The sequence below is a fragment of the Meles meles genome, chromosome X, assembly GCF_922984935.1.
Source record: "Meles meles chromosome X, mMelMel3.1 paternal haplotype, whole genome shotgun sequence".
In the NCBI taxonomy this organism is placed as follows: domain Eukaryota; kingdom Metazoa; phylum Chordata; class Mammalia; order Carnivora; family Mustelidae; genus Meles; species Meles meles.
Window position 1 is genome coordinate 4,295,358 of NC_060087.1, and position 21,002 is coordinate 4,316,359.

Below are 21,002 nucleotides of genomic sequence, written 5' to 3' on the forward strand. Positions count from 1 at the left end.
AGTGCAGAGCCCTGGAGAGCGGACACAAGCTCCTGCCAGTGCTGGAAGGGAGAAAGGGGAGGTGGGACGTATTTGCGGGAGCTTCTGCTGGGCGAGGGTGCGGCTGCTTCCTCGGTGGAGCTGTGAACACACATGGCTTCCGCTGCGCGCCGTCTCAAGAACTCGGGAGCGTGGCGGTGGGACAGAGCTGTCGTTTGGTGGGCTGTGTTGGATCTGTGGGATTAAATGGATTTGAGGAGAAAATGCCACCATGACTCATGGAGAGTTCTTTCCTCTGTGCCTCGTTTCTGCCAGACTAGACTCTCAGCCTCTTCTCTCCTTCCCTCGTGTCCTGGAGGGCTCATGTCTTGAAAGAGGAATGGAAGGTGTGTGTATCTCCGATGGGTCCTCATTACCTTTAGGATAAAGCTAAGGTTCCTTCATGAGAATCTGCACCATTGGGAGCTGAGAAGCTCTGCCCCTTTCTGCTTTCCCACTTGCACTGCACACCGAACTCCCCCGAATGTCAAGCATCCCCGCCTGGATTCCCCCTGCCCTGTAGGGACAGCCCCGTCTCTTAGCTGCCTGCAGTCTCTGTTGGTGGCTTCTGCTTCATGTCACTCTTCTGCGTTCTGCTCCTGATGCCCACCAGTCCCGTGGGCTGATCGGCCCGAGGACAGAGAGCCACAGCCCACGTTTATCCCCTGCCCCGGTCTTTCTTGGTCTTTTAGCAACAATGGAAGGTTGACCTCCCCTTTGATGAAATGCTCCTTAGGCTTCTCCTAGGAGCCACCCCCCACCCCTTCCCACCTGTTTTCATGGGGTAGCTTCTCCTGATTACGACCGAGACTCTCTAAAAGGTATGCAGATGTCTCCAGCTGGGTATTGCCTTACCTTGCCAAGTTTCAGAACCGCTAGGACAATAGGCAGATCATATGAAGCACACACTGATTTGAGCTCCTTCTTCCCAGGATCCATACGTTCTTCTCGGCAACATCATGCATGGCTAAGCCTGTAGAGGGTATTTAAAAGTGCACATATATTGTATGTGAAAATGGACCGAGTCTGTGGGTGCACTGGGCACATTCTGACCGCCCCGTGGAGATCTTTACCGATCACGTGTCCAAATTACATAACTGCTTGGAAATACAGGAAGACGCTTTTATACAAGCTAATTAGAACAGTATGTGGGTGTTGGTGAAAAGTGCCAATAACTCTGGAATCTGTGGGGCTTTTTCAAAGGGGCAACTTCAACCAAGACCTTGTCCTCTGGTGGCTGCTGGACGTCCCTCCTTTGGCGGTTACAAAAAATGATGTTATCAACACTCGTGTACCAAGTTTTTGTGTGGGCACACGTTGTCCTTTGTCTGAGGCAGACACCTAGGAGTGGATCGCGGGGTTGTGTGGACATTTGCTGCTCTTTGTCAGAAACTGGCCCGGCGCTCGGGGCCGCCACAGGTAAGGGGCCCGCTCCTTGACGCGGCGAGTCCCCGCATGAAATCAGGTACCCACTGCGGTTCTCAGATCCTGCTCTCACTCTGCAGTGTGAGAGACAATTTACAGTCTTCTGTGTGTGGCTCCTTACCGTGTCTCCTACACCAGATTACACGTGGGTCTGGGCCACATCCATCTCGCTTACAGATGGGAACCAAAACTGGGGAGTTGGGGGCACTTTTTCTCTCCCCTCAAACTCTTGGGATACGTGCGGAGCTGTTCCTTCAAGGAGGTTCTGTCCGGAGAAAGGCAGGTGAGTGTCCTAGGGATCAGGAAGGTGTCGGCAGGCACTGTCACAGGCCTTGATCTGCCGGTCTCTGGGGCCGTCACTGGGACCCTGGGAACCATGCGGGCAATAGGCCCGACACTGACTTCCATCATCCTGAGGGGGAGATCCCCCGGACGTGGCGAGGTGGTGGAGCTGGTGGTGGTCTGGGCCATTTGCAGATAGCGGTTTGGAGGAAAGAAATCAAGGTAGAGAAGTAGAACTGGTGTTGGAAATAGTCTGGGAGGGGAGTGACGGGTGCAAAGCCTCCACGCCACCCTCCCTAGGAATAACCACACGCCATTCCTGAGGAACTGGGAGTCTGGGGAAGGGACGGCCTGCAGTGTGGCTGGAAACACCCGCAAACTCTGTTGACTCAGTTCCGGTCCTGAACGGGCGAACACACCTCATCCACGTGGCCGTGCATCGGTAAGGACGTCCGCAGAGAGCAAACAGCTCGTCACACACGGGCCCGAGAAGTACTTGCAAAGAGAGGGCCCTCGAGAGTGACATTTCGCAGGGTTCTCCAGAGGTAGGTTGAGAAAACCAAAGACCACAGTAATGAGGGAGCTGTCTGCTACGTAGACAGCGGGAGCGTCCCAAGACCTTTAGTATTCCCCCAATTAGAGGGCATCTCAAGCTTGTTTAAAGAAAAGGATTTTTCTTGATAAAAATTGCTAGTGCAGGTAAGGCAGGCACGGGCTCTGTGCGGCCTGAGTGTGAGGAGATGGGTATGTCAATGTAGGATCCACCGCTCCGGGGCAGCACCGCTGTGGGCCAGGTTTACATCACGAAGGTGAGCACAGGACCTCAAACATCCTTTCGTGACTCTAACTACCAGTCGTTTCCTTTAGACGTCACAGAGGGGAAGCTAGGCACCCTCCCAGCCCCTTTCCGGAGCACACCGAAACAGAAAGAGCAAACCAGAAGGCAAGGACGTACATGCATCAGTAAAAACTGCCAGCTCATCGGAGCCCTCTCCCCAAATGCTAGACGATCCGGTTGATGCAGAAATGGAGTGTTTTGCAATTTCCAAGGGATCTGCATGTGTGAACAGTTTATCTTAATTAAAATGTTTTCCATGGGTTTTCCATCTTTCAGCAACTATCGGGCTCTCTGCCTTTCTTCTCAAGGTAAGCGCTTTTCTACGGGGTCCCAGAGGGTCTTGGTGCGCCTTCAGAGAAGACGCAGAGCATGTACCCGCAGAGCATGTACCCACAGAGCAGAGGCGAAGGAAGGAAGGAAGGGTTCCCTCCAGGGATCTGGGTTCTGCCAGGGCTCTCTGTCCAGGGCATCTGTAGATCCCTGGCTCTTGGCTGTCTTGGTTCTCTGGAATCCTGACGACTGGTACACTTGACTCTGGGTGGCTGACTTCTCCTGGCTGCTCTCACGGTGCCTGGCCTCCGGGCTACGTTAGAATCCCAATCCTGTTTAGGTGTGTGTGCTCTGATTCCAAGTCATCCCTAAGGCCCAGCTGGCACTGGCTTCTCACCTATCCTGCCAGCTCAGTCGAGCTGTGTGGTCCCTGAGCCCACTCCTTGGTGGCACAACCCAGGCTTGGGCATGACTCACCGAGTACAGGCACTGCCAAAACTTCGCCCTCTGTCCTTGGTTCTATGGAAGGGATCCCAAGAGGCGAGCCTGGGTGATGACTGAGAAGTTTCGTGATATTTAAGGCAAGCCGCAGATTCGGAGGAGATGTACAACGTTCGCACAGGATCAAAACAAAGCAAGCCATTGCTTGGAAGGCCAAGGACCATGAACAAAATCTTGGCAGCAGCAGAAGGAGGGAGACAGATGGCTTTCAGACATAGGTAATTTAGTCAAAACGATGGAAGTCAGATAACAGAAACTGTATCTTTAAAGGGTAAGAGCAACTTCATTTCAAACCACAATTCAATATCCAGTGAAGACGCCCTCAAAAAGTCATGAGACAGACAAGTTTAGACCATTAACTGGGATAATTTGTCATCATCAAATAAACCAATGTAAACATTCGACGTGGTTATTCGTTGACTGGGATTTCTAGAACAATGATAAAAGCTTACTCAGAAGTTGGATTTCCTTCTTTGTTTCTGACTTTTACATGGAATGTGTTTTTCACCACCAACTATGGAACGGACATGACTTTCAGGAAAGTAACGATTGTTTAGTTAAATATCTATGCATAATTTAGTAAGACTTTGAGTATCAAATGCATACCTATCCTTTCCTAGGGTGGATTTTGAAAATATGCCATTTTAAGTGACTTTGTGAAACATGAATTCCCCATCTCTTTGATAAGGATTTTTGCAAGTTGATGTATTTGATGGCATGTTTCCAAGGCCTCACGCTTGTGAAGAAACTGGAGAACATTAGGATATTCAAATAGTTCTTTATGATTTTTATGCCCTAGAGAAATATATCATTAGCATTGTGGTAAATAATTGCCAGTAGTTTAATGTAAAATACTCATTTCATATGCGATGCTGGAGAGACACCTGTAGAATTCGGCAATTGTGGGTTTTGGTCCACAAAAAGCAATGCTTTCATGCAATGCCTTAATGCTAATGGGATACTCTGACAGTCTCCAGAACAAGTTTGTGTCAGAAACCTGCTGTTCTGTGCAGAACCAGGAAGAGAGAAGTACCTATTTAGTCCTTTGGAAACCACGTGGGTCAAAAGATGCACAGAAAACGTTAGTTGATTCAAGGGTCCATCAAACCAGGGGAGGCCACGCAATGACCTGGGTGTGAGCCTCACTTTTCCACCTCCCCCCTTCTGCAGACGTGTTAATGCCCTCAGATAGGGTCTTACTTGGTTCTGCATTAACAGGGGAGTTTTTCTGATGAAACGGTACAACCAGTAAACAAGATACTATGAAAGAGATTCACAAGGAATCAGAATCGTTCTAGGTGACCTGAAGATCTGGTCTTCAAGCACGAAAGGTCCTCTGTAAACCAGTTATCGCCAAACCACGGAAACTACTGGAGAGTACCGCATGCCCTGGAACCATGACTGTAAAGTGCCATTCATGAAACCATCCCTTCTGTGTGTGGGACTCTCGTCCCACGTCTGATGTCAGTCCGTTCTTCAGACCAACACCCTGGAGTGGGCACGACCCGCATTTCACAGGTAAGGACTCTGAGGTCGACGTGAAGCAAGACGAAGTCACACAACGTTTTAGTGGTGCAGCTGCGATCTGAACTGAACTCCGCGTAATCTGAAATCCTTTGTTTTGCTGGGGATAGACTTGGATCAGAAAGCCGCCATGTGAGGCCAAAGGGGTTGGGATTGTATCCTGTGGAATACTAGAGGATACACGGCATGAAGAGTTAATACATGTATCTTTTACGATAAAACTGGGTTATGATGTAAAAATTTGTTTTCAAAAATCACCATCCAAAGCATGGCCAACTTAGAGTCTGACCAATATATTCAAAGGAAAAGGCACCTCAGTGGCTAATCACGGACCGCTGTTTGCAGGACAGAGATGATCCGTATGTCTTGACAAGGCAGGTCTCCTTGGGATAAAGCAGGGGTCTTCCAGACCTCCTTTCTCTGCATTCGCTCCCTGAACTCCAACCGAGGGAGTATCGGGTGGAAAAACCCTCATATGGAGTCATTGGTACATTCTTAAAATTGTGTATGTTTCACTGAAGAGGAATTAAGAAGAGACTGACTGTACCACGTCTCAGGGGCTGTTGTCAATACCAAATGCTTCCAGAGGAGGTGCAGGGGATGGGCAAATGCTAGCTGCCCGCTAGGGCAACACCTTGTATCAACCACTCATCCCGCATGCCCCCGAGAAAGCACACTTTTAATGCAGGAAGAGAGCAGAGCGACTCTCCAAACTTCTTTGGCGGGAGTCACCGTGGTCTAAATCGGCATTCTTATTTTTCCTCTGTGAAATGATGGGCTGCTAGTGGGAGGCCATCACAAAGAGGCACTGGGACAACGAGGCTGAGGTAGGAGAATAAGAAAGACCACGTGCACCTTGGGCAACCACCAGTATTTTCCTTTGTACAAAAAAAATCAGCGTTTCACCTTAGTTTTAACAACAAGAGAACAACGTACTTGAGATCAAATTTACCCTATGGGAAAGCGTATGCCGATCTAGAGGTACGTGTCTGAGAAAAGCATGAGATCGCTTTGAGTTCTTCATGCAATATGGCTTAAGGATTAGAAGACAGACATATTGTGGAAGAAGGAGATATCGAATCCCACAAGTGCTCATTTCACAGAGATCTTTCGTTTGCTGCACACAAAGACGCTAATGTTTCCCTTACGATATTTTACAGTGTGAGTGCTGTTTGGCTTTTTAAAAAAACAGGTCACAGAGTCACACTGAGGTTGTACATTTGTTGAAGGATAATTTTTTCAAGAAGAAGGTAAAATCAAACGCCCATACATAATGTGGACTGATGTCAAGGATTTTATTCAACTCAATTAACTGGTGAGGAACCCGGTAAGATGTTACAACGGGTCTGAGGGAGAACTGAGAACAGACGCGTACACGGACAATCAATAATGCCGAAATGAATCTGCCGAACAGATATACAAATGATCAACTGCCAGAGGCAACCATCAACAGAGAACCAACACTGGGCACATCTGGATTCATTACCATGACTTTGCCACCACTCCCAGTTGGAAATTAGCTCCATGACAATGACAGATCAGCTGGCAGATGCACCCAGAGACTGCTCTTCTCATATTCCAATGCCTTTCTCCACGTTCCCACCACGAAAGGTCGCGTGAATCTAGTAAATAAAGGGGTTCACTGCCAAAGTGTAACGTTGTTGGGTAAACAGTCCCAGAGATGTGCTAATAAATAAGGCTCTTGGTCACACTAGGTACGTATTCTGAATTCAAATTATATTTGGATCAAAGGCTGTTAGACAAACGTCTGTTTTTAGAGGAGGGGGATGGTTTTTTGTGAGGTAGAAACCGTATCCTCAAATGTGGACATGCACCTAGCTAAAGGTCAGATACAGCCCACAGTTATCTTCCTACTAAAAACAAACTACCGATGGCACAGTGCTGAATGGACCTCTGAGTGGAGGTCCACCGAGAGGTTCAGAGAGTACAGCTTCTGAGCAGAGGTCCACCAAGAGGTTCTGGGGGCACGGCCTCTGAGTGGAGGTCCACCAAGAGGTTCAGAGCCTACAGCCTCTGAGTGGAGGTCCACCGAGAGGTTCAGAGGGCATGGTCTCTGAGCAGAGGTCCACCGAGAGGTTCTGAGGGCACAGCCTCTGAGCGGAGGTCCACCGAGAGGTTCAGAGGGCACAGCCTCTGAGCGGAGGTCCACCAAGAGGTTCTAGGGGCACGGCCTCTGAGTGGACGTCCACCAAAATGTTCTAGGGGCATGGCCTCTGAGCAGAGGTCCACCAAGAAGTCTTGAGGGCACAGAAGATGGTCAATTTTGCTAATAAGGAGAAGGGTTTCTGAGTGCTCGTCCACGACTCTGCGTTTCCACTCAGACTGCAAATGAAATGCAGCTATGACCTCACTGCTGTCAGCTGCTATGGCACACTGAGACCCACACTTTAAGCAGCGACGCTGTACAGGAAGGATATAAACATAACGTATATGTACACACACACACACACACTCGTATGTAAGCACACACATGCATCTGACATTTTCCAGCCAGGGTTTGGAAAACCGAGAGGGAAGAGAACGGAGCACAGAGAGGGTTTAGTTCTGTCTGGGAAAAGGATGGATTTCACATCTGTCAGCACAAGAGGAAGTACGTGTAACTACAGAGGCACACACACGCACGAGCACTGTCGCACACGCGTGTGTACTGGCCTCATGGGACTCTGACATGACTAGTGTGAGGCCACGACACTGTACGACCACCCCCGTAGGGTGTGTGATGGTGTAAATGAGCGTTTCGGTCCCTGTGCTTGGCTGCGTCTGCCCTGCTGTCTGTCAGCTGGGACGTGGTTCGTCAGCGCGGGTCCACTATGCCGAGGGGCAGAAGGTCGCGTTCATGGGCTGGAAGGACAGGTCACGTGGCGATCTCCTGGGTGCCGGGTTCAGCCAAGTGGGCGCTGTGTGGCCGGGAGGCAGGGCGGGCCGCTCATGCGTAGGGCGGCAAACCGAACAGCTCGGGCTGGAAGTCCTCCAGGGAATCCAACACCAGGGTGGCCTTGGACGTCAGGCGTCGGTGCAGGTTCCTGTCCGGAACCATGACCACCTGCATGCCAGCTGCGAGGGCCGCCTCCACGCCATTGGGAGCGTCTTCAAACACGAGGCACTGTGGGGGTAGGAAGAAAGACAAGGTTGAGACGGCCTTTCCCGTAACCAGGCAGCTAGACTGGGTTGTCATGATTTTTAGGATGGACGTGCTCGCCGGCGCTGCCACGGTGGACACAGACACAGAGACGAAGGGGAGGCCGGGACGCCGGGTCGTACACACCGTCCCACAGGCTTCCCGCAGTCCCGACGATACAGGACACAGCGTTCCATCACTGCCGACAAGGCGCTACTGACACGTGGCGTAGCTGGGTGGCAAGACAGGATGGTAGGTTTGTGTTCTCTTGGAATCGTACAAATCTGTGCCATCAGTAATGCACATTCAGAGCACAAGAGTCAAGTGTGTGTGTGTGGGGAGCACGTGTCTTAAACATGAAGTCACTCCAAACCTGAGACGTTTTAGGAACCACAGCGTGGAAAGTGAGTGGTTAAGGTGTCTGAGCAAGAGCCTGGCCTGTGTCTGCACAAGACAACTACCTCCAGCACCAAGACCAGCTGCCAGGAGCGGGAGCGCCTTCGGCTTACCACGCAAACCCACGCTACGAAACCCCGGACACTGCCACCCCGTCAGACAGCCACATGTAAAAGGGGGTTTCTGGGCACTGTGGTTATCAGGCAGCTCCGAAACACACTATCCCAGGAATAAAGCCCCAAGACTCTCAAACCGAGAGAGCCTAGGTCCATGCGTGGGTTGATCAGCCCGCTGTCCTACGTCACTGCATCCAGGACAGACAGGCACCTAGCAAGTTCCCTCCGTTTCTGGAAACAGCCTCACTCATTCAGTCCGTGAAGATTCCTCGGTAGGGATCGGACATGCACACAGGGGCTGCGATCACGGCTGGGAGCAGCTCGCCCGTTGTCCCCACTGTCCACAGGTGACCCCCAGCTGCCAGGAGGTGCCCAGGTCACACCTTACCACCTTCCCAAGCCCTGTCCCCCTCCTTTCATCACGAGAACTCTGTCACGGGCAGGCAACGGCACCACATTGTGCCAGTGACCCAGCGAGGCTCACGCACGCCGCTCTGGGTGCGCTGCGGCACGGCAAGTTCTGCCTGCTCTGGGGCCCGCAGGTCACTGGACAACACATACATGTTCACACTCACACGCACAGACTCGCACAGAAGAAGCCGGCACTCAGGCACACGTGAGCACACTCAGACTCCCGCACACACACACGTTCACAGACACACACAGAAATGGGCTCTCAGGCACACGTATCACACACACACACGCTCGGACAAAAGTGCACACTCACAGACATTCGTGGACGTTCAAACAGAGACACAGCGATGCTCTTTCCTGGTGGAGTGTTCGGGAGCAGTTCACTGACCCTTTCCTTTTCTCTTCCCCCCCTTCCCCTCTGTCTGGCCCAAGACATGGGAGCCGCCTCCCCTGTGAGGCAGAGGTGAGGGCCGTACGCGTTGTGGGGACAGCGCAGGGCCAGCAGAGGGCCATGCTCACAATGGAGGCTGGTCTGCCCCAGGAGTGGGCTTTTGAGCACTGAAAACAAGGCAGATGGGGAGAAACAGTGCGCTCTATCCCTCTGCCTTCGTTCTGAGAACTTACAAAGGCACGCAGGCTCTTTTCCAAGCTCTGCGCGTCCACGCAGAGTCAACGGTGTCCATCGGAGTCAGACTGGATCTCCTTACAACGGGCACCTTCATTCTTCATGTGGCCCCAGACACGCGCTCTTAGGGGCACTTCCAGGCCCGCATGTTTACACGAGAGTCCGTCTGCCTTCTCCGTGTCCTCCACTGCCTCGTGTGGGACCCCGAGGGGCACCTACACGTCCAGGGGCACCGGGGAATGGACTGGCAGCGCACGTTGCAGGAGGGCCTGGCGCTGTGTGCAGGCCACTAGCGAAAGGTCAGCGGGAAGAGAGGAAGAGGGTTTGTCCGCCCGTCGGGGCAACGGTGCTCGGCGCAGCTTTTGTTTTCCTTGTGAGGCTGCTGCCAAGGGCCACGGGAGGGAGATCTGCAGCCTCCGAAACTGGGCACTCACCGAAACGAGGGCCCGGAACTCGGCAGAGGGCGTGCACAGTGGGGCGCCCCTTCCAGACGCGCTGACTGCAGGCCAGGACGGGCCACAAGGGACAGAGAGGGACGAGCAGAAGCCCCTCAGGCGTTTAGGGCCGCAGCACAGAGCCCCTGGCAACCCTCTCCGGAGGACGACCGTCCCCTAACGTGCGCCCATCGAGCCCGTTTCTGTTTCCCATACAGGACGCGTCCCCATCAACGGCCGAATGCATCACGCACACGCCCCCAGGGCGGACCCGTGGGGCGTGTGATGCCCATGCCAGCGAGCGGAGCCTTCCAGGCACCAGGAAGCGAAAGGGCGGGGCGCGCGGCCGTGTCCGCAGCAGCGCAGAGGTGACGGATCAAGCCAGCAGCCCTGCCATGCCGGAGGGTGCGGGAAAAATTTGGGAACCCAGGCTGGTGCGCGGCGTCCTGCGGCAGTGCGACGCTGCGGCTGGGACGGTGCCGAGCTTCTGCGGTCCGGGACGCAGTCGCGGCTGCAGTTGCCGCAGCCACAGGTGAGGGACAGCGCCCTGACCGCCGTGCTGCGGCCTTCCCGTCTCGTGTCTCGGACGCGCGAGCTGCACACCAGCCACGGCTGACCACATCGCACCGCGAAATCGTGCAGGCAGGGAAATGGGACTTCAGGCCCCGGAAGGCGAACTGGCCCAACTGGGGCTGCGTGGGACAACAACCCCCTGCCAGATGCTCAGCCAAGGAGCGGGAGGCAAGTCTGGCGATTGCAGCACCTCCGTGCCCAGGCTGTTCTCCCCGCATAGCCATCAGAGCAGCCAGACACAGGATGCACACACAGAGAGCCACCCCCGGGCTGGGCCTGTGCGGCCGGACTCCCCGCCAGCTGCGTCTGGGACTGGAGTCCTCCAAGCCCCTGCGTTTGCAATGGTCCACGGTCTCCGGCATCTTCGGAGACGCACGACGGCACAGCAGAACCTCACCTGCGCTTCGGAGCACCTGTCAGAACGTCTCCTGTGCTGCGGACGTCTTCCTTCCGGCCTGTGTCTGGACTGCTCAGACCTCGTGGGCTTCTACGCAGCACGCACAGGGGAAAGGGTCCCGTGCCCAGCACCCGGCCGTTTTACGAACAGTCATAGCATCGCTTATCTCCCTACTGAAACCCAACAACCCATGTCTGAAAGTTGTCCGACACGACTCTATTCATCACAGTACTGGACGGTCATAAAGCCATTCAACGAGAGAAGCCAGAATAGCAGAACTCAGCTCCTGCACAAACGCAGGAAGGTGTTTTATTCAAAGACCAAACATCTCCGTGTGGTTTCTGCCCGCCACGCCCGGCTCACGGAAAGGGAGTCTCACCCCACTGAACTCTGTGTGCTTCTGTGAAATACTCTGTGCTCCCCGAGCTCTGACCTGGCCCTTCCCCCCCTGCGCTGACTCATGACAGCGGGTGATAAGCCCTCCACGCCCACCTGTAAAATGTGAATGACTTAGGAGCCCTTGGCTCGTGGCAGGAAGGAGTGCGGGGCAGCAGACAGTTCCGTCTGTCCCTGACCCCGCGTCCCGGCCCTGGGCCATGAAATGCATGTGTGCACCTGTGTGGACGCATGTGGGGTGTGCTGTGATTAACGTGTGAATTTTGGTCGCATGCCAAAGGCGGTGGGTTCTCCAGGACACGCTCCCACGACCTCGAGGAAGCTGCTGCACAGGGGAACATCGTCTTCTGGCCCGGGCGCACAGGACGGGGATGGCCCCTGGCCGAGAAGGGGAGCTAGAGTGCCCACAGCATCTTCTCGGAAGATATACTGGGAAGGGCTCCAGGCCACGGCAAGTTCGGGAGGGAGCGGACATTCACATAGGCACGCAGGTGGCAGACGGAAGACCCGAGCCCGGGTCTGCATGATGTCATGTTCTTGTCACGGTACGCACTGATGCCAAAAGTAAATCCGAATTCCGTCTCCACAGCTCATCCTCGAGATGGGCTCAATTCCAGGGTAGCCTGAGGGGCTGGATTCAGAAGGAGGGACATCTGCAAGTATCCGGGAGTGAAGCCTCTCAGGGGCTCACGGCCCAGACGTGTCCAAAGCGCTCGCCTGCAGACGTGTACCCGGAGCAGATTCCGGCCCCCAGCGTCCGTGCGCGTCTCCTCCCCGCCTGGTCCGCAGTGGCAGCCGGGGCCTCCCCGGGTCCTCGCACTTGAGTCCTTGAAAGACAGACAGACACCCTCTAACGACGACATGCCATCGTGGGATGCCCCGGTCCGGTGTGAGACGCTCTGGTGTGACCTCGGTGGGATGCACAGAAATGCGTGGGATTCTGCAAATACTTTGGCAAGAGGCAGTCTGATGGTGGAGACGTGGGACAAGAAGCAAAGGTCATTCCAACCTTTCTGACCCGGTGAGCGCGGGAGCCACTGTCTCGGTGGAAGGCAGCTTGGTTTTGTGCCAGGTTCGGCAGAGAAGGAGCCTGTGTGACCAGGTGCCCGGCTGCGACGGCGATGAGTGACGGGAAGATCAGGCAGGGCCGCGGCAGCCCTCGGCTTCTCTGTGGTAAGCTCAGGAGCCAGGAGGGACAGGTGCAGTGCCAGGAGACTTTGCTCTGGAAGGAGGGACGGCCACCCAGCGGCGTCCTGTCCACCTCCCCCTCTGCTCTGCCGCCAGGGAGATGCTTTCTGCTTGGCCCCCACACTCTGCCTTTGGGTCACGAGGGAGTCCGTGTCCCCACTGTGCCCTCTGGTCATGTGTCCTCACTAGCTTCAGGTCAGCAGAGCGAGGACAGGCGGGCGGGTTCCCAGAGGGAGGGGACCGACTGGACGACGGCCAGTCTTCAACTCCGGCCCCGTGTTCCCACGGGACAGAAGTGCCCAGACTGACTAGAGGGTTCACACGGTGTCTAAGCCTGTCTTTCCAGCACTCACCACGGTGTCTTTTAAGGAATTGGCACACATTTCACACGTGACTACATGGTCTCGAGGGAACAGGGCTTCTCCCTTGTTGGCGGAGCAAAATCGGAGAGGCAGTCACTTCAGGTTCACTCCCCAAATGGTCCGAAGACAATCTGGGGCTGCCCGTGTGCACACGTGAAGCTCTCCCGCGGGCGTGCCTGCCGCGACTCACCCGGGATGACCAGACTCTAACCCCTGGAAGCCGTGCTGACTAAACCACGGTTTCTAAGTGAAAACCCTGCATCGGTCTTTGCAGATTTTATTCTGTGCATTCACTTCGCAATACCAAGTTCGGGTCTTACACTGTGAGACATCAGAACCCGCAGGAGGCCTTACACTTCATTTCTGACGGGTTTTCCGTCGACAGGGCTCCTAGCTAAGGTTGCCTTTATTCATCTCCATGTTCTGGTCAGACGGCGCGTTAGTGTAAGTACCACAGTACTGTGAGGACGAGCGTGGATACCCTTCATCGGGGTCGACTTAAATCATAAAGCTGTAAGATTACAATGACAGATGTTTGCATGTATTTTGCTACTAATTAGAATTCTTGTTTATATGGTCTGTCCATCCACGCCATCTACGCATCCAGCCATGCGTTCATGCCTATCGACCCATCTGTCTGTCCCTCCCTCCCTCCGTCAGGTATCTATTCACCCATTCCTCCCAGCCTTCCTCCCTCCATCATCATCTACCCATCCCTCCATCCGTCATGTATCTACCCATCTATCCAACCATTGGCTGCCTATCTATCCATCCATTCCTCCCTCCCTTCCTGCCTCCATCCATCATCTATCCACCCCTCCCTCTGTCCATCCATCATCTATCCATCTATCCAACCATCAGCCATCTATCCATCCATTCCTCCCTCCCTTCTTGCCTCCATCTACCATCTATCGATTCCTCCCTCCCTCCATCCATCATCTGTCCATCTATCCATCCTTCTCTGCCTTCCTCCCTGCATCATCTATCCATCTCTCCCTCCATCCATCCATCATCTATTCAACCATCAGCCATCTAGCCATCCCTTCCTCTCTCCCTTCCTCCCTCCATCCATCCATCATCTATTCAACCATCCGCCATCTATCTATACATTCCTCCCTTCCTTCCTCCCTCCATCCATCATCTATCATCCTTTCCTCCCTCCATCCATCATTTGTCCACCTATCCAACCATCAGCCATCTATCCATCCATTCTTCCCTCCCTTCATCCCTCCATCATCTACCTATCCCTCCCTCCATCTATCCATCCCTCCCCCACCATCTACCTATTTATCCCTCACTCCATCTATCCATCCATTCTTCCCTCCCTTCATCCCTCCATCATCTACCTATCCCTCCCTCCATCTATCCATCCCTCCCCCACCATCTACCTATTTATCCCTCACTCCATCTATCCATCGTCTTTCTATCCCTCCCTCCCTTCCTCCATGCATCCATGTCTCTGCTACCTATCCATCGCTCCATCATCTGTCCACCATCCATCCATCATCGATCTACCCATCTATCCAACCATCTATCTATCCATCCATTCTTTCCACCCTCCATCCACCATCTATCCATCCATCCCTCTCTCCATCTATCCATCATCTACCTATCATCCCTCTATGTATCCATCATCTGTCTATCCCTCCCTCCCTCCATCTGCTATCTATCTATCCATCCAACCCTCCATCCATCCATCATCCATCTATCCACCCATCCATCTGTCGTCTATGTATCCATCCCTCCCTCTCTCTGTGTCTGTGCTAACTATCATCTGTCTGTTGACTTACCTAACTACCTACTGACCTATGCACCCATCCCCCTACCTGCCGTTGTAGCTCCTAGCTGTGCTGTGGTCCCCTATGGAATCCTGTCTGACTTCGACACACCTGACATGTGCTTTGGTAATGTGACAAGTAGCTTGCACGTTGCAGAGCTCCCGTCTTCCTGAATTAACTCTGGTCTGGAAATCAAAGATCAAAACCAGCAGTGACACAAACATATTCATAACCAAATCCTCTGGAGTCCCAAGCGGCATACATGAGTGAACGGCACCACTAAATGGATCCCTATTCCTTTTGGGAAAGCCCTTGAAGGAGTGTAGGATTTAACAACTTGGTGGTCGTGGGCACGTGTTGGCAGCTTCCTGGGAAATTCTGCCTCATTTTATTCACGAAAACTACGTTGTGGGGCTCTGAGTGCATTTTAAGGCATTTGCATGCAAATGAACTGCTGAGCAGAGGACTTGCACAGAGCTCAGAAACCTTTGTCCGATGTTCTTTTAATAATACAGATTCTGTGTCCACCAAATTGGTCAGGAGCCACTGAGAAGCCTGACAAAGCTCTGAGAGGCACTGGGGATTTCCAAGATGCATAAAACAAGTCTTGGCAGTCTCTGGACAGTCAACACAACCTTCTGTTCCTCTTCCTACCGTACGCATGCACGTAAATGTGCACAATCAAACCGGTCTTCCTCAGCGTTCCGCATGACACTCCTGGTACATGGTGTGACCCGAGGTCCCTGCCGGTTGGTGTGTTAGGAGCTCAGGTACAACATCGAACCCCTGGAGAGTATCCATCAATGTGATTTTTATGCCTACACGTGTGACGCACAGGCTGAACCGAGCTCCCCCTGAACCACGCTGAACACCAACTCCCAGGGTGTGGCTGTGTTTGCAGACAGGGTGTTTAGGGGATTTTCAGGTTAAATGGACCATGGTGCGGAGCAGGGGGTAAGCGGTCAGACAGGCCTGGAGTCCTCACAGAAGAGGAGGAGCGAAACTGCTCTGCTCCGCACTCCCATAGTCCGAGGAAAAGCCACGCCAGGACAAAGGCACGTGAGGGCGGAAACCAACCGCATGGGCAACGTGCCATTGGGCTCCCACCTCCTCCAGGACCGCGAGAGCATACATGTCCGTCTAACACCACATGTAGAGGATTGATGTGTACGTAACGGTCGACGAGCACTTTCTTGGCAGAAGAACTGCCTTTAGACGCGTCAGAGCAAAGGGTGTAAGGGTTTCCTCCGTGGCCCAGCTCCCCGCGTCCCCAGAAGAGCGAACGCGCAGGCACATTGGGCTGTCTCTGCGAGGGCCGACTGCAGAGGCTTAGGCACACGGAATTGTCACCGGCAAACAGAGTGTCTTTGCTGCCCTGAGGACGGGCGTTTTCTGAGCCGTCTCCGAAGCTCCTGTGTGAGAGAGGCTGGCAAGGACAGAGAACGTGGTCTGCACACGGGGAGAGCCGCCGCAGGTCCCTGGGCGTGGAGGGCCTTCAGCTCTCCGTCCCCAAGCCAGGGGAGGGCAGCGCTGTCACACCGGAGGTGCGTGTCCCGGCCCCCCACGCAGCAGCTTCGGGTGTCTGGGTTCCGGCCCCTGCTCCGGCCGACCCAGTCACCTGCCTCCTGGCTAGGGGAGCTCCATGAACGGACCTGCACCGCGGTGTTCATGAAGGTGTGTGGATGCTCCTGCCCTCAAACTCCCGAGACACCCACTAACGGGAGGGGAGCCCGTTTTCAGGCCGCATCCTTGCAGCCTCAGCATTTGCAGAAAGGAGGGTGTGTTGGTTCTCAGGAGACGCTTGCGACCGTCTCGTCTTGTCTACCGAGCCTCGTGCTGATGTTTAATTCTAAGCTGTCCACTAGCAGGCCATCGTGGGCAGCGTTTCCGGAATGTTCTGCGATGCACCTGTCCAGGGAGATCGTCTCCAGAAAGCAGATTCTGTGTGCTCCATGGTGGACTGTGGGTCTGTGACGGACAAGGAGTACCACCGTGACCCTGGAGGTCCTGCTTGTGTTTCAGTCTGTGGCGTCAGCGCTGCTTACGGAGCTCCCCCAGCGCAGAAGCTCGTTTTCAGAGCAAGGCGCTGAACGTCCCTAGACGTTTTGGGGGGAAGCACTGGGGGAACGTTTTTCCAGGACACACGCCGCGCCGCAGCATTAGTCCCGTTGACACAAATAAATTCATCGGCCTTGTTTCCCTCGATGTCCTCCCTTTCCGTAGAAAAGAAGGGACTCACAGTAAATAGAACAGACGACACCAACTTTCGCTCTCCTCCTCTGCAGGGCTGCAACACTGAGGTTCTGTTTGTTCTGAACTGAGGTTCTGTTCTGTTCTGTTCACGCATTAGACGTGAAGTGAACGAAAAGGTAAGGAGCCCTGGGACTTCTGCCCTTCCCTCCCCCGCCTGCTCAGCTGTGGACTCTGCAGAGTGTCCGGGACAAAATGTGCCAAGGGGACACAAGGTCAGGTCACCGGGAGGGTGTCCCGTCCACCATCCCCTTCCTTTAGACAAGGGGAGCACAAACATCACGTCTTGGCGTGCAGACGGGCATCTCTCTTCCCGTCTGTCGTCAACGATTCAGGAGGCTCTCAGGGACAAGGTGTGCGTGAGCAGGACAAGAATGGTGTCCCGGAACCTGGCAGCAGGGTGGTGGGAAGGAGGCGCTGCTGGGCAGAGCCAGGGGATGCTGTGGAGAGGGCGAGCCCTGAAGGCGGGTGGGGAACAGCAGGGAAGGGTTTCTGGGTTCCAACGGGAGTGGAGCTTCTCTCAGGAGTATTAAGGACAAGCCCCGAGTTTCTGAGGCTCTTCTTGGGTTTGCGAACGGCATGTGCGGTGTATTTGTTGCTAGCGGAACCCAATCCTGTTCAGAGTCCTACGCGCAATCACAGAACCGCACTCGGGTCTTCTCTTGTGGGACAGCAGGCAGCGGATGCCGTGCCATCCACCGGCTTTCCCACTCTGCCCGGGGAGTCACGAGCCCGTGCACACGTCCACACAGAACCGAGAAACCGCTCTGTCCTGTGCTGCTACAAGCACAGTACACGCATAACTTAGGAAGGTGCCCCCACCCTCCAGTGGTCACAAACGTCACCGCTGGCCTCCCGTTTCCGCGGTTTACGTGGTGTGTGCCGTACGCGTCTGTGTGCAGTGTGTGCGTTTGACGTCTGTGTGTGTGAAGCTCTAGAAGGAGCGGGAGCAACAGAATTCCCATGGTGGACTGCTTCACCGTGGGTTTGCCGCAAGTCACCCTGAACAGAGCTGAGCAGGAACAGCACACGGGACAGAGCGCAGAGCTCCTGGAGGGAGAGCGGTCTCTGTCACTGCAAAGGAAATGGTGTCACTGTCACGTCGGCCTACGCGTTTCAGCCCGCGTGAAGGCGCCGGGACGACCCACCCCTGACGATGACGCGGAGATGCACGTCCGTTCGGCCGATCTGGCAGAGGTGTGCGCGGGAGCTGCGTTCTGCTTGCTGTCCCGGAGACATCGCTCCCTCTGCCCCACCAGCGACACTGCACAGCAGTAACTGTGCATGTGATTCCTGCAAACAGGGTGCTGTTAGAGGACTATGCGATGCCTATGAACGGCGCTTAGCCCATTTCTGAATGAGGCCTGCAAACGTCCAGGAATGGCTGCCTCGCTCGCCCCGAGCTGAAGACAATGCCATGAAGTCGTCTTCACTCAAGGGCGCTGCCAGCAGGGGAGGGAGCTGCCGGAGGTCTGCAGAGATCGCAGGGGCGCTGGGGAGGTCCCCAGCATTGAGGACATCTCTGGGCACAACGACGGGACTGAATCCGCAGGGCAGGGGAGCCACTTGGGCAGGAAGGGAGGACCTGGAGGAAAGCAGCAGGTCCCAGGCGAGGATGCCACGGGCTGGAGGGCAGATGCACCCGAAGGCGGGAGAGACAAGGCAAAGATGTGGACAGACGGGATCACAGCGCCTGGTGTGGGTGCAGGTCCGGGATGAGGACAGCGTTGGAGAAGCAGAGACAAGCTCGTTCCAGCGAGGAGGGAGGCCAAGGGAGCTCTGCAAACAAAGGGCGCTGAGTCTGGCCCGCGAGAGGCCGAGCACAGGAGGCAGCAAGGAAGTGACAAAGGGTTGCTGGAAACAGAAAAGAGGGACGCTTTGGGGTCAGGGAGTTCAGAACACGCTCCAGGGGCTCAAGGAAGACACTGCACGGAGGACAATGGAGAATCAACAGCTGCAGAAAGGGTTTTTGTGAATTCTCCTCGTCTTCCACAAAGCACAGGCTCCTAAAGAATTCAACTGCCGTAAGGGCTCTCCCTGGGAGTTTTCCAGCGGGAGAAAGTTGAGTCTTAGCTGCTGCAGAGAGGCCAGCACCGGGCAAGCACCTGCGTAAGAAGTCACCTAAACATGACAGCGTGGTCATCAACCTACCACGTCTCCCACCTGCTCTAAGAGTCCATTTAGTTTTCCTGACGGTCCCTGACCCTCCTGACGGGTCCCTCTGTCCTTTATTAAGATGGTATAGAAGCCCCATATGCCAACCGCCTCCGTGAATCATTTTTCCTGTGAACTGCCACATCCGTAAGTGAATAAAAATCTGCCTTGTCTCTTATGCAGACCTTTTGCTGGTTTAATTTACAGGCACCCAATACAGAACCTAAGAGAGAGTACAGGGAATGTTTTTCCTCCCTGACGGGAATTTGTTAAAGCCAGCAATCCCGTTCCTGGAAAACTCCAAGGAAACCAAGCGCAAGTAGGTTCCGTGAAAGAAGACATAAAAGGGTAGTAACGGGAGATAATATTCAAGATCGCTGACATTTTTTTTTTTTAAATGCAATAAGGGAGGGCTTGGTAAGCCATGTTGCAGGAGACATTAAATAATCCTGAAACCGCTGTATCTTGCTCAGTGATTGCGAGACACAGGAGGACAAAGTGGTCATGAGGGCTGGCCAGCAATGGTGGACCCTGCTGGGTCCCTGAGGGCCCTGGGGGAGGCAGGCCACGAGGGCACCGTGACACTGCTCACCCCCAGAAGCTGCTGCAGCACGGCTGTGCCCGTGCCGGGGTGCTGGGAGTGGGAGGCTGACTCTGCAACATGCACTTACACAGAAGAGAGAGGGCCCCGCCCAGCTCCCCTGGCCACCCACCTAACCTCAAATCTGACCCAGCAACGTACGTGCTGGCTTCCCATCGTTCTGGGAGGTAAAGACCTTCTTCAGAGAGAGCCGAAGACGGCGGGAGCCCGCTGACAGCCCACGCCTGTGTGCAGACCCTGGGGACACAGACGGTGTACGGTGAAAAGAGGTACGGCGAGGGGTTCCTAAATGAACATGTTTCTTTGCGAAGAGGTCAGGAACCATCAATTAACTGCCCTTTTCCTGCACTGGGAAGTCAGCTTGGGTGATTCCTTTTGTCACTGAGAAAACGGTCTCAGTGCAACCAGGGGGACGTTACGCAATTAGAACTCACCAACCATAATGCGTTTATCATTCTTTTTTTCTTTTTTTTTAACTCTTTAGGTATAGAAACGCTTAATGGGCAGAACTTTCTTGGAAAGAAAGCAAAGCATATGAGGAATAAAACAAAAATCACCCTGAAACTCAGTTCTTAACATTAACACGAAAACGAAAATATGCAAAGTAATTACGACTATCAGTTCTTGGAACTGATTTTGGGATTTACTCATAGTTAGTGTCAACCCAAGCAATCCCGTGTCCGTGGCACATTCTTCCTTTCCATTTTGCACCAGACACGTGCACAGCCGGGGGCCAGGAACTTGAATGGGGAGCTCACACCGCCCGAGGACCTGGGGGTGACTCCCGGCTTGTCTCCCTTGACCCGCCTCGCGGTTTGGGGCCGGCCGGCCGCTCCATCTGTGGGCTGCAGGAGCGCGTGTGCTCGGGGAACCAGAGCACAGGTGACCACGCCCCACGGCGTCTGGACCGTCAGGGCGGCTCCCGCCCGCTGCGCGCCTCCTTGGCACACGGCAGGCATTCGATGAGTACTCATTAGTGCTGACGATGGGGTTGGGGGGGCTTTCTGGAGAAGCACCATTTTTGCTTCTCTTTCGCACAAAAGAATGACACATGCGTCATTCAGAAATAATCATTTCCGTGAGAACGTGTTTCATGCCAGCTCCGTGGGCATTTTCTCCTGGTCAAATGGTAAGTAACATGTTCACATAATTTCTCCCTTTGACACCGCTTGTTTTTTCCTCCTTCCTATTAGTACCACTGCACCTAACTAATTGGAAGACACCCACAGCATAATAAATTCCCACCGGCAATGGTGAATCTCTCCAGCGACACAGGAATCACAGGAAATGCCCTTGAACTTGGCAGGCACTGCCTCAAAGA

At 54.2% G+C, this 21,002-nt stretch overlaps 1 protein-coding gene across 4 annotated transcripts in view; it reads right to left on the bottom strand.

Moving 5' to 3' along the window:
• Positions 1–6,129: 6,129 nt before the first annotated feature.
• LOC123935478 (pseudouridine 5'-phosphatase) overlaps positions 6,130–21,002 on the bottom strand; it is a 74,910-nt gene continuing 60,037 nt past the window's right edge. For all 4 annotated transcript variants that reach the window (XM_045996305.1, XM_045996304.1, XM_045996306.1 and 1 more), the window contains one exon: positions 6,130–7,982. In XM_045996305.1, the coding sequence (XP_045852261.1) occupies positions 7,806–7,982 (177 nt within the window). In that variant the 3' untranslated portion in view covers positions 6,130–7,805. The remainder of the gene's footprint in view (positions 7,983–21,002) is intronic.